At 45.4% G+C, this 14,304-nt stretch overlaps 1 protein-coding gene across 1 annotated transcript in view; it reads left to right on the top strand.

The window, feature by feature from the left end:
- The first annotated feature begins 13,011 nt into the window (after positions 1-13,011).
- The window catches only part of LOC143768172 (uncharacterized), a 52,233-nt gene continuing 50,940 nt past the window's right edge, over positions 13,012-14,304 (top strand). The window contains exon 1 of the mRNA XM_077256861.1: positions 13,012-13,045. Coding sequence (XP_077112976.1) covers positions 13,019-13,045 — 27 coding nt within the window. The 5' untranslated portion in view covers positions 13,012-13,018. The remainder of the gene's footprint in view (positions 13,046-14,304) is intronic.

Below are 14,304 nucleotides of genomic sequence, written 5' to 3' on the forward strand. Positions count from 1 at the left end.
TGTTGGGGTTAGGATTGTGATTAGGGTCATGGTTAGAGTTGGGATTAGGGTTAAGGATATGTTGGGGTTAGTGTTGGAGTTAGAATTGAGGGGTTTCCACTGTTTAGGCACATCAGGGGGTCTCCAAACGCAACATGGCGCCACTATTGATTCCAGCCAATCTTGCGTTCAAAAAGTCAAATGGTGCTCCGTCCCTTCCGAACCCTGATGTTTACCCCCACATATGGGGTACCAGCATACTCAGGACAAACTGGACAACAACTTTTGGGGTCGAATTTCTCCTGTTACCCTTGTGAAAATAAAAAATTGCGGGCTAAATATAATTTTTGAGGAAAGAAAAATGATTTTTTATTTTCACGGCTCTGCGTTATAAACTGTGAAGCACTTGGGGGTTCAAAGTGCTCACCACTCATCTATATAAGTTCCTTGGGGGGGGGTCTAGTTTCCAAAATGGGGTCACTTGTGGGGGGCTTCTACTGTTTAGGCACATCAGGGGCTCTGCAAATGCAACGTGACGCCCGCAGACCATTCCATCAAAGTCTGCATTTCAAAACGTCACTACTTCCCTTCCGAGCCCCACATAAGTTCCTTGGGGGGTCTAGTTTCCAAAATGGGGTCACTTGTGGGGGAGCTCCAATGTTTAGGCACATCTCACCCGCTTCAAACCATGATACATCGTTCAGTTGTACTGGTGGCGGTGGACGTCCTCCCCTACTGTCCCGACGCGTTTCGTTTTAAACTCTTCAGGGGATATCATTGGGGTGCTTTAACATGCCCGTCCAGCCGACGCTGCCATCCATGCGCGTATGGTTTGAAGCGGGTGAGATCGTTCTTTATTATAAGTTTTGCATAACCAGCCATACTTGTTGGATTCTTAAGTGGGCCTAATAAGGTTGTTTAACAGTCTCAGGTAGACTGAATACTATACAATTTTGGCAAGTCTGAATTCATTGATTTACCCCGGACTGCAGTGTACAACTGTATATGGCTTTTTGCTGCTGTACTGGGATCACAAAAAAATCCCTTAGTAGTACTATGATTTTTAGGTACCTGGTAGGTTATTGAGAGTGGTTTTTCCACACCTAGGCTAAAAGGTATCATAAACTATAGGGGTTTTGCGCTGTTGAATATTTTTGAATAGGACACGATAGAATATCATTTATCTAGAACTACATTGTTCTCAGTTAAAGATCTACAGCGCTATATACACGGTTGCTTGTATGTTTGTTTGTGGTATGCACCTTGCACTTTTATTGTGAGCTTTTTGGCTTTTTAATGATTTAGTAAAAGTTATATTTTATCCTTTATTAGTTCTTTATATGCAAATTTTGGGATAACACCATCGGCTGTATTTATAATAATAATTATAGTTGAAGTTATCCTGATATTAAAGAAAAAACAAATTGAAAATGGCGGCTTCCGCGCCTGTGCAGTAGCCGATTTCAGTGTATAGACAGGAGATCCGATAGCTGCTACTGTGCAGGCACGGTGGCGCCTTCTTGGAGGAGGACATTTTTTTCCTTCTCTAGCAAGATGGCACAGCCTGCTCAGTAGTAGCTATCTGATCTCCTGTATGTTCACCAAAATTGGCTACTGCACAGGCGCAGCGGTCGCCATTTTCAATATATATATTTTTATCATCAGGATAATCTCGACCATAATAATTATATGCACATTACACATACGATTATGCTGCAGCACAGGTGACTTGGCCAGTGCCTGCCGCAGGAGGTTTTTTTTTTCCCAGTATATGTACATATAATACTCATTGTGTAAATTAGGGGGCAGGTCAGTGAGGGATAAGTGATCTGTCAGAAGCCATGCAGGTGAATACCTAATCAGAGCACCACATGAAGACTCCCCCCCCCCCACAGGCCGCGCCTGGGCACGAGCATAGCATTAACTCAAAATTGAAAATAAGGATTAAACAACAACCACAAGACAGATTTCATGAACCAAGGTATCATTGTAATCAGCATAACAGCGCCAACCTGACACTAGCTGTAGATTACTGTGCACATTCCTGCTGACAGGTTCCCTTTAAGGAAACCATCTACAGGTGTTGTGGACATTTTACCTCGCAAGTGTTTCCTGAATTGGCCATAAATGGGATTGCTTGAGAATGTAGATCTTCAGCACACCCATTAGTATGAATAGAGCGACAGTTCACACGATTGACCTCCACTTCATTCACATGGGGTTCATAAAGCTCCGGTACTCAGGATCTCTAGAGATCGGAAAGTTCTTCCATATCGTATCCCATGGATGAGGGATAGCTTTCAAGTGTGAGAATTCCCCTTTATTGTGTGGGTCAGTATGATGAACGATATACCAAATATATATTTAGGGCCAAGTGCGATCCGACAAAACATCAGATTGCACTGGGACCAATGTTATTCTATTGAGCTGTACACAGGTCAGATTTCTTTCCTTGGACTTACTTGGAAAATCGCTGCATGACCGAGTTTGACCTGATATTTGGATCATACAGCCATGTGAGACAATGAATGTGTTGACGACATCTGAGTGCAGTCCAATTTTCATGAACTGCCAGAATTTAGAGGATGAAGACATTTTTTTCTCCATTTTCTCATCCAGGGGGATCGGATCACCCCATGCTCACACTCTGATCAGCATACCTAATGCACCTAGCCTTAAAACAAATGTCAGGAGAACAAGTCGCAGAGTAAATTTTAGATTGCCCATTTCTGGAGGTTCCTGGACCTAAAAATGTAGAGATGTTTTGGTATATACTGTATATGTGTTAGCACATTTTAGCTTTGCTCCACTGATTTAGCAGTTCTCTTGAATACTCTTGTGGGTTTCACAATCTTACGCTCTGTAAAATGTTAGCTCTACATTATTATCAGTTAGAAATAAATATTTTCCAAAATTTTGTACTGCTCTGTTTTCGTGAGAGAATTCTGGCAAGGCCGCATTCACACATCAACCATCCAAGAGAAACTGATCTTTTTTCCTCCGATGTCATCCTAGTTGCATCTGTTTTTCTTTCACTGGAGAACATTGAAAGTGTAGATTTTTTTTATCGAGATTTTTTTGTAACCACTGATTCTACGCAACGGATCATTTAAAAATGGATGAACTCTAGAGAGACCAGTGAAGTACAAAGTCTGTCTTCCTTGTTTCATCCATGTCTAAAGGATCCTTACAGACTTCATTGGCTGTGTCTGATCTGCAACATGGGTGAGAATAGGACAAACTTTGAACCTCGCAGACTGGTGACAAGGTCAGAGTCCGCCACCAAAAATTGGACAGTACATGGACATGTCACACGGTTGAGTGAGTGCAGACAAATGCCACATTCACACTCATATTTTTTATTCACGTGTGAAGGAAATTGAGAGCAATCAGACCAATTTTATTGAGAGGACCGTTTTTTTTCACATGAACCGAATATCCATTTGAAAAAAAAAAAATCAACGTGCACTAGACTCTTCTATTTTTCATATTGGACTCGCATATTCAAGTATAAGGAGGTGCAAAAAAACCCAGATCCCATATGGATCATAAAACATCCAATTTTGACGGAAAACTGCAATTCTTTAACACAGTAAGCTGTATTTGTCTTGTAAATTTTAATAATTGCTTAAATATAAAAATGAACGGCATGCAGAAGACAATACAGATGGAAATTTTAATCTTTTCTTAACGACAGCTGGACACTTTATTATGTTTGTGTCAACATAGCCAAATGGAAAGTTGCACATCATCCAGAAAATAGACATTCCTTTCTAGAGGAAACCTTCCTAGTGGCAGGACCTTTGATTTGACTAACAGTAAAAGAAAAAGGAATCAAAATTGCTGGACGAATCATCAACAATCTTAAATACGCAGACGATGCAACATTGATAGCAATAAATGTAGATGGAATGAAGGACTTATCAGAGTGTCAAGATGGAAAGATCGAACATGGGAAAACAAAGATATTGACTACTGCCAAGTACAACCAGGACACATTTGAGATGGATGGCGACTAATTGGAAGTTGTAAACGACTTCACCTTACTTGACTCAATGATCAGTGAAGATGTAGCAATGACACCGGAAATCAATAGAATAGCCATGGGCATATCATCAATGAAGTTACTAGACAAGGTCTTCAAACCAAGGAACATTTCATTGGCGATGAAGACATGGCTTGTACATAGTTTGGTCTTTTCTGTGGTAACATACATATAGATAGATACATACAGATGTGAAACCTGGACGATAAAGAAACAAGACAGGAGAGGAATCAACGCCTTAGAAATGTAGTGTAGGATGTTATCAATATCGTTTATGACAAGAAGGGCAAACAAATCAATTTTGCAACAAATCAAGCCGGACACGATACTCAAAGTAAGGATGACCAAGCTACAACTTGACTCTTTGGGACACATCATACAAAGAGAGCAATCACTGGCGAAGGACATCATGGTCGGAAGAATATTAAATAATTCAAAGTGTAATTGATTATTATAAGATAAGTCCTAATTAATATAATGAACAAAATGTGCAGCGGCACTTTACAACATGGGTAAGTGTATGCAACCCTTATAACTTGGGTACGGGCAGTAAATTTACTTTATGCCCCTGCTTTCCACATTATCAGTTTATAATTAACTGTGAGGTCTTATATAGACAAGTGTGTGCCTTTCCAAGTCAAGTCCTATCAGTTTAATTAAACAACTGGACACCAATGAAGGAGTTGATGTGACTTAAATATGAGTGTCTGAGCAAAGGGTCTGAATACTTATGACCATGTGATATTTCAGTTTTTCTTTCTTAATAAGTTTGCAAAAATTACTACATTTCTGGGTTTTTTTTCAGTCAAGATGGGGTGCAGAGTGTACATTAATGAGAAAAAAATGCACCTTTTTAATTTACCAAATGGCTGCAATGAAACAGAGTGAAAATGTAAAGGGGTCTGAATACTTTCTGTACCCACTGTATGTTTACATGATCTTCCAATAATGTATACTTATGTAATTTGTGGAACAGCCTCTTACCCCCACCCCTTATTCCCAGGGCTTCTATTGTGGATCCTAACTTTTCCTGACTCTGTAATTTTTGTGTATATGATTATGTATGTTACTTATAATTGTATTGATAAAATCATGTTTAACTTTTGATGTCAGCACTCCAATTATTTATATTTATGGTTGGAAGAATAGAAGGAACAAGGCGAAGAGGAAGACCAGCAACCCGATGGCTTGATATAATCAAGATAACCTTGGCGAAGACCCTGATGGATCTATCTAGGCTTGCACACACTCGATCTTCCTACAAGAGCGTTCATCCATCATGTCACCATGGCTTTTAGATCAAGATGAATGCCATTAAATAATAATAGGTTCACGTTTAGAGTCAAAAAATCATTCAGAGGTTCATCCAGAAAACTTGGACAATTTTTTCTCACTTGTCATTGGTGTATAATCAGTTTGATTTTTTTTGTTGTTTTTTTTTACAGCCACAGCTATTATTAATTTACCAGACACTTTACATATTCCTACATTGTAGAATTGCAACGTATCCATAAAAGTCGGATGCTGTACTGTGGCTTCTCATGGTCTCCAATTTTCTTTGCTCACCCATAGACTTATATGGGTGAGTCTCATCTGATTGATGGAAGATTCTAGTGCATACTTCAATTTTTTTCACATGCAGATTTTGTCAATGAAAAATACTGCTCATCTGCTTTGCACCGTTGAATAACATTGGTCCAAGTACTGTTTGTTTTTTTCACACAGTCCTCAGGAATGAAAATACAGGAACATTGAGACATTCTGTTTTTTTTTTTATAATTTTTATAAAGTGTTTTGGATGAAAATGTCATCAGTGCTTTGTCAATGTGTCAGTGTTGGATAAGTGATTGACCATGAAGAAGTGAAACCTTTCTCCTCTTATGACATCAACTGCTCAGCACCCTTTTCTGTCCACCACAGAATCGTCATCATCCCTGATTCGGCTGACAGCTGCCTCTTAAAGGGAACCCGTCACCTGAATTTGGCGGGACAGGTTTGCGGTCATATGGGCGGGGTTTTTGGGTGTTTGATTCACCCTTTCCTTACCCGCTGGCTGCATGCTGGCTGCAATATTGGATTGAAGTTCATGCTGTGTCCTCCGTAGTACATGCCTGCTCAAGGCAAGATTGCCTTACGCAGGTGTGTACTATGGAGGACAGAGAATGAACTTCAATCCAATATTGCGGCCAGCATGCAGCCAGCGGGTAAGGAAAGGGTGAATCAAACACCCAAAAACCCCGCCCATATGACCGCAAACCTGTCCCGCCAAATTCAGGTGACGGGTTCCCTTTAAATGATTTTTAGATCTTTACCCCACCCCTGACTAATTCCCACCTCGAGATTTCCTGACGCACAGACTGCTATCACCACTGCCAGTTCCCCTAATACCAGGGCTCAAATAGCCAGCAACACAGGCTTTAGATAATATTGTGTCCACCATCTATTTCAGCTCCATGTCATACAAGTGCACATGCTGGCTGTTCACCGCTTTCAACAAATCAGCATGGAAGAAGTTGTTCTGGTGTAGTATATTCCTGGGACACATTCAGCTTGTGAAGCTACAGGAAAAGATGGACTCAGACTACATGGGGCAGAAGGTATTGCAACCCAGATATACTGCTAGTGGTGGAGAAGACTCCTAAGGTTAGAGAAGCCAGTGAGATGGACATGCCACCTATACCGAGAACCAGGGCTGAAGTTGTATCCTGTACCTGTGGGAAAGATGACAACCCATTGGGCCTTATCCTCTACATCTGCTTGTACATACTGCTGTTCACCAAGTAAACGTTGGGCTATTTTTAAAGGGAACCTGTCACCCCCAAAATCGAAGGTGAGCTAAGCCCACCAGCATCAGGGGCTTATCGACAGCATTCTGTAATGCTGCAGATAAGCCCCTGATGTATCCTGAAAGATGAGAAAAAGAGGTTAGATTATACTCACCCAGGGGCGTTCCCGCCGCGGTCCGGTCCAATAGGCGTCGCGGTCCGGTCTGGGGCCTCCCATCTTCTTACGATGACATCCTCTTGTCTTCAAGCTGCGGCTTCGGCACAGGCGTACTTTGCCCTGTTGAGGGTAGAGCAAAGTACTGCAGTGCGCAGGCGCTGGGAAAGGTCAGGTCTCATCTTTCAGGATACATCGGGGGCTTCCAGAATGCTGTAGATAAGCCCCTGATGCCAGTGGGCTTAGCTCACCTTCGATTTTGAGGGTGACAGGTTCCCTTTAAGAACCTGATGTCTCCTGGATTTTGGCCCTGGTTCCAGAAGAGGGATGCCTGGACTCAGAAGAGGCCTACAGCCCCAAAGTAAGGCCGGTGTTGCACTTGCACATCAATACCTGGCACTTCTGCCGGCACTCAGGCTGCATGTATTTCATCAGGGGGCCACAGTCCGAAACGTGCGTCGGGATGTGCACGGCACCACTTGCCATCCTCCATTCAGGTAGCATTCATTCCCCTCTATCTAGTATGCCACTGTGTTTTCGGTTCTATTGCAGCCTCAGCTTACAGGTATGATTTAGACCGCCGCCACTATTTTCTACCTTGGTCTCAACTCTGGGCTGCATTGATTCACCATAACTATACCCACCATCAGTTATTCTATTATGATTTATGGTTGTCTCCTTTATATAATTATTTACTAATGGTCTGGTCATTGAACTGTGATCCATTTCTGTCGTTCCATCTCATTGATATGAAATCTTTCTCGCTTTCGCGAACAGCACCAAAGTTTTCAGGAAAGTAGTCCAAATGGGAATGTAAAAAATGTAACTTCAAATTCATCAGACAACTCAAATCTTTGAAACGTTTCAGCATGTTTTCCATGATGGACTTACATTTTGGGTGTTTGCTGTTACCTAGAAATTTCTTCATGACTTCTTTAACCCCTTTCTGCCAGCTGACGGAATAGCACGTCAGCTGGCAGTATCCCCCGCTTTGAGGTGGGCTCCGGCGGTGAGCCCACCTCAAAGCTGCGACATGTCAGCTGTTAACAACAGCTGACATGTGCCCGCTAGTGATGTGTCGTTCGTGAACGAGCCGACACAAAGAGCCGGCTCCCTGCTGTGAACGATGGGAGCCGGCTCTGCAGCGTGAGTGAACCGAATCTTTTTTTTTTTTTTTCTTTCCTTCCTTGTCTGGCGCCTGCAGCCTATCAGATTCAGCGAGCTCAGTGAGTGTGACTGTGACTCATGTGGGAGGAGCAGACAGGAGAGAGGGAGATGTGAGTCTGTGGAGTGTAAAGAAATGCCGGTGAGTCCAGTGATGTGATCACAAAATCAGTCCCCAGGAAGGCACAGCCGGGTGCGGTTGAAGTGTCGCTGTATTGTTCCCCTCAGCTCCCGGGCATTCACCTCACACAAGTACCGCAGCGGTGCAGCCTGTAGCCTCCCGTCAGGCCAGGCTTGTGCTGGAGAGGTGGCCATGCTGTTAGTATCAGCTCCCTCTAACGGCTGCAGTTCTGTGCCATCTCCAATTATCTGACACTCTGCAGCTCTTCTTGTCTTTACACTTTTGCAACCTTTTTAATGCACCCAAAATATCTGCAAATCATGGTGATTAACCCCTTCATGTTGCAGCTATTGTTCTTTTTCTGCCACACCTTTCAGGAGCCTTTGTAAGGGCTTGGGGTTTTGTTTTTCTTTTTTTGCAGGACAAGTTTTAGTTCTGAATGACCCCATTTTACCATATAATGTGCTGAAAAACCAGGAAAAAAAAAGTTCACAGTGAGGTAAAATGAAGGTGGGGAAGCAATTCCACCGTATAGTTTGGGGGATTTGTTTTGTGTAGTTCAGAGTGCACGGTTTCATTTGAGGTGGTCTCACACGTGGCATCACAGGAGGCTGGGGCTGCACCCGCTTCTCTGCAGCGTCTCGCCACATTGATCACCTACAGTAAGGGTACCGTCTCACAGTGGCACTTTGATCGCTACGACGGCGCGATCCGTGACGTTCCAGCGATATCCATACGATCTCGCTGTGTCTGACACACAGCAGCGATCAGGGACCCCGCTGAGAATCGTGCGTCGTAGCAGATCGTTTGAAACTTTCTTTCGTCGCTGGATCACCCGCTGTCATCGCTGGATTGGTGTGTGTGACAGCGATCCAGCGATGTGTTCGCTTGTAACCAGGGTAAACATCGGGTTACTAAGCGCAGGGCCGTAAAGTAAAAGCAGAGCACAGCGGTGACGTCACCGCTGTGCTGTGCTTTACGGCCGGCGCTCACAGTCAGTGCGGGAAGCAGACGGCGATGGACGTGACACCGGAATGTGAATATGCACGTTTTGTTTTTTTTACTTTTACGCTGGTAACCACGGTAAACATCGGGTTACTAAGCGCGGCCCTGCGCTTAGTAACCCGATGTTTACCCTGGTTACCCGGGGACTTCGGCATCGTTGGTCGCTGGAGAGCTGTCTGTGTGACAGCTCCCCAGCGACCACACAACGACTTACCAACGATCACGGCCAGGTCGTATTGCTGGTCGTGATCGTTGGTAAATCGTTTAGTGTAACGGTACCCTAAGGCCAAGCCATCAATGTTAGTCATGGACAATCTCTTTAAACTTGTTCTATCTGTAATACTACCTCAATCATATTTACTGTAACTTAACTGTTAATAAAGTTGGTATGTAACTAGGGTTGCAGTGCCATATTCTGTTTGACTTGCTGGGATTTGTAGTGCTGTGCACCACCAGCAGGAGTTGATGGTATAGGAGCATTTATACATTTCTGCTCCACGTTGTGTTGAAATAAACTGAGTTTACTATTCCGTATGCTTTGCACAGTGTGTGTGTGTGTGTGTGTGTGTACAGTGTATACATTGTGTATGTATACAGTGTATGTGTGTGTGTACAGTGTGCGTATGAGGCTACTCTCACACTAGCGTTGTTTGGTGTACGTCGCAATGCGTTGTTTTGGAGAAAAACGCATCCTGCAGAATTATCTGCATGATGCGTTTTTTCTCCATAGACTTTCATTAGCGACGCATTGCGATGTATGGCCACATGTCGTGCGACGGATGCGTTGTGTTTTGGTGGACCGTCGGCACAAAAAAAGTTCCATGTAACTTTTTTTGTGCGTCACGTCCGCCATTTTCGACCGCGCCCCCTCCTCCCCGGACCTTACAATGGGGCAGCGGATGCGTTGAAAAACTGCATCCGCTGCCCACGTTGTTCATTTCTTTCACAACGTGCGTCGGTACATCGGGCTGACGCATAGCGACGGCCCCGCACCGACGCTAGTGTGACAGCAGCCTTAGCACAGTGCTTGCAGCATGCCTTTATTTTTATGAATTACAATCTTATACAGCACCAACATATAGCACAGCACTAATTCAGAAAGGACGTGTACAAAAAACGGCACATATTACAAAGTGATACAGGTTAGGCTGGGTTCACATTGCGTTAGTGGCGTCTGTTAGACGGACTACGTTACACAGCGGCATAAACGCAGTGTAACGCAGTCCGTTACAGCCGCCATTGACTCCAATGTCGGACGCATCAGTAGCGCACACCCACAATGGGCGTGCGCTAGGGATGTGCCGTCATTGAGTGACGGACCCTGAGACGCGGGCTGCAGTATTTCAGGGTCCGTCACTGCTAGCGCAGATAGAGCAAGAAGATGCTCTATCTGCGCTAGCGCAATGTAAACGTCGCCACTTGCGCTAGCAGCAGCCCGTTAGTGTATGTGCTGAGCGGGCTGCTGCTAACGCAGTGTGAACCCAGCTTTAGGACTACAACCGAGTAGCGCGGGCTCCGTTCACAAAAGCCAACAATCTGCAGAAACAGCAGCGCTAAAAAACAGTCTTTACTGCTTCACTAGATACTTACACAGGTGTATCATGAGGCTGTCACTGTACAGGCAAAGACTGGGAACGATGACAGTGTAAAATCTAGTTTTATTTTAAAAAAGAGCCGGTTCACGAGCCGAAAGAGCCGGCTCTTTATAGTGAGCGGAGCCGAAAGAGCCGGATCACCAAAAAGAGCCGGACTGCCCATCACTAGTGCCCGCAATGGGCGCGAGTGGAATCGCGATCCACCTGCACCCATTAACTAGTTAAATGCCACTGTCAAATGCTGACAGCGGCATTTAACAAGGGCTGCCGACTGCGCAGCCGGAAATACGTGTACCGTTGACTCCTGTGATCGGGGGTCATCGGTGCATTGCCATCGCAACCAGAAGTATCTTGAAGACCTCTATGGTTGTTGATGACGGATTGCTATGAGCGCCATCCTGAGGTCGGCGCTCATAGCAAGCCTGCAATTCAGCTACATAGAGGTATCTGTATATTGTGTAGCGAGAAAAAAAATCAAAACGCCAGAATTAAGTTTTTTTGGTTGCCGCGACATTAACATGCAATAACGGGTGATCAAAACAACCTATGTGCACAAACATGGTATAATTAAAAATGTCAGCTTGGCACGCAAATAAAATAAGCCCTCACCCAACCAAAGATCACGAAAAATGGAGACGCTACGGGTATCGGAAAATTGCACAATTATTTTTTTTAGCAAACTTTGGAATTTTTTTCACCACTTAAAAAATAACCTAGACATGTTTGGTGTCTATGAACTCGTGGTGACCAGAAGAATCATAATGGCAGGTCAGTTTGAGCATTTAGTGAACCTAGCGAAAAAGCCAAACAAAAACCAAGTGTGGGATTGCACTTTTTTTTGCAATTTCACTGCACTTGGAATTTTTTTCCCGTTTTCTGGTACCTGACATGGGAAAACCAATGATGTCGTTCAAAAGGACAACTCGTCCCGCAAAAAATAAGCCCTCACATGGCCATATTGACGGAAAAATAAAATAGTTATGGCTCTGGGAAGGAGGGGAGCGAAAAACGAAAAAGCAAAAAGCTCTTGGTTAAAACAATCCATACATCACACATACACACAGTTCTGCTCTGTTCACATTATACACACAGCTCCACACAAATTGTACATGCTCACAGCTCCGCATATGTTGCACACACGCGGCTCCGCACCAGTCATACATATACACGGCTCCGTTCTGTACACCACAATCTGCAGCATATGCAAGTGGCTTAGTTCTGTAAGTATTGTACACTCATGGCTACGCTCCATATACAGCGTACACATATGATCCAGCTCTGTATGCTTATCACACACACGGCTCTGCTCCGTATAAACACGGCTACACTCCGAACACACACGGCTCTGCTCTATGCACCTTGCACACACACGGCTCCGCTCCGTACACCTCATACACACGGCTCCGCTCCGTACACCTCGTACACAGGCGGCTCCACTCCGTACACCTCGTACACACACGGCTCCGCTCCATACACCTCGTACACACACGGCTCCGCTCCATACACCTCGTACACATGGCTCTGCTCCATACACCTCATACACACGCAGCTCCGCTCCGTACACCTCGTACACACACGGCTCTGCTCCGTACACCTCGTACACACACGGCTCCTCTCCGTACACCTCGTACACACACGGCTCCGCTCCATACACCTCGTACACACACGGCTCCGCTCCATACACCTCGTACACATGGCTCTGCTCCATACACCTCATACACACGCAGCTCCGCTCCGTACACCTCGTACACACACGGCTCCGCTCCGTACACCCCCTACACACACACAGCTCCGCTCCGTACACCTCGTACACACGGCTCTGCTTCGTACACCTCTTACACACGCGGCTCTGCTCTATGCACCTTGCACACACACGGCTCCGCTCCGTACACCTCGTACACACACGGCTCCGCTCCATACACCTCGTACACACACGGCTCCGCTCCGTAAACCTTGTACACACACAGCTCCGCTCCGTACACCTCGTACACACACGGCTCTGCTACGTCCACCCTGTAAACCCCTCCTGACCCCACACATAAACTTCCCCTCATCCAGCACCATGACAACCAGCACAGCAGAGTCCTGCATACACTGAGGCCCCTGATCATGTGACTCCTCCCCTCCTGTGACCTCATCACAGGTCCTGTGCGCACAGAACAGCCATATATGTGGTGTGCGGCTCTGCAGGTGGAGGTAGGTGCTGGAGATTCCCCATTACTGGGCGGGGGCAGGGGGCAGTAACCCCTCCATTCCCGGAGATAGTGCCCCCAGCTCTGCCATGTGTATATGTACAGTAATAGGACGCTGGCTGTGCTCCTGTATACAGGGGAGGGCGCTCTGGTTTGGGGACAGATGACGCTTTCTCTCTGGGGGGGAGATTTTTGGGGACATTTCTGGATAGTGATATTTGCAGGTATACAGTAGATTAGTCGGGGAGAACTGGAGCAGCGGCTACAGGAGAAAATGGAGTTATCCTCCCTGCAGTCGCTCTCTTTCAATCATTGGGGCGCTGCAGGCTCTGTAGCAGTTACTGCCAGCGTCGGACTGGCTCTCCGGAGGATCCTAGGTTGGCTGACCCTGCTGTTGTAGTGTTGGAACATCACCTGAAGTCTGCAGCTCCATTATGGCCCCAGGTCCCCATTACTTCCTCTTTATTTCCTCCTCTCACAGGAAGTTTCCGTCTTCCTTGCTGTGGGGCAGAGACGGTGACTGGCGGCTTCTGTCCTGAGTGGAGGCTTTTTCCCTGCACTTAGTGACTGTGCTATAAATTGTGTGTGTATATTGTGTAGGAGTGTGGACATATGTGTATAGAAATTATTAATTATTATAGCGCCATTTATTCCATGGCACTTTACATGTGAGGAGGGGTATACATAATAAAAACAAGTACAATAATCTTAATCAATACAAGTTACGACTGGTACAAGAGGAGAGAGGACCCTGCCCGCGAAGGCTCACAATCTACAAGGGATGGGTGAGGATACAATAGGTGAGGGTAGAGCTGGTCATGCAGCGGTTTGGTCGATCGGTGGTTACTGCAGGTTGTAGGCTTGTCGGAAGAAGTAGGTCTTCAGGTTCTTTTTGAAGGTTTCCATGGTAGGTGAGAGTCTGATATGTTATGGTAGAGAGTTCCAGAGTACGGGTGATGCGCGAGAGAAATCTTGTATGCGATTGTGGGAAGAGGAGATAAGAGGGGAGTAGAGTAGGAGATCTTGTGAGGATCGGAGGTTGCGTGCAGGTAAGTACCGGGAGATGAGGTCACAGATGTATGGAGGAGACAGGTTGTGGATGGCTTTGTACGTCGTGGTTAGAGTCTTGAACTGGAGTCTTTGGGTAATGGGGAGCCAGTGAAGGGATTGACAGAGGCTGGGGAATAGCGGGGGGGACAGGTGGATTAGTCGGGCAGCAGAGTTTAGAATAGATTGGAGGGGTGCGAGAGTGTTCGAGGGGAG

Source organism: Ranitomeya variabilis, chromosome 4 (assembly GCF_051348905.1).
Source record: "Ranitomeya variabilis isolate aRanVar5 chromosome 4, aRanVar5.hap1, whole genome shotgun sequence".
Classification (NCBI taxonomy): domain Eukaryota; kingdom Metazoa; phylum Chordata; class Amphibia; order Anura; family Dendrobatidae; genus Ranitomeya; species Ranitomeya variabilis.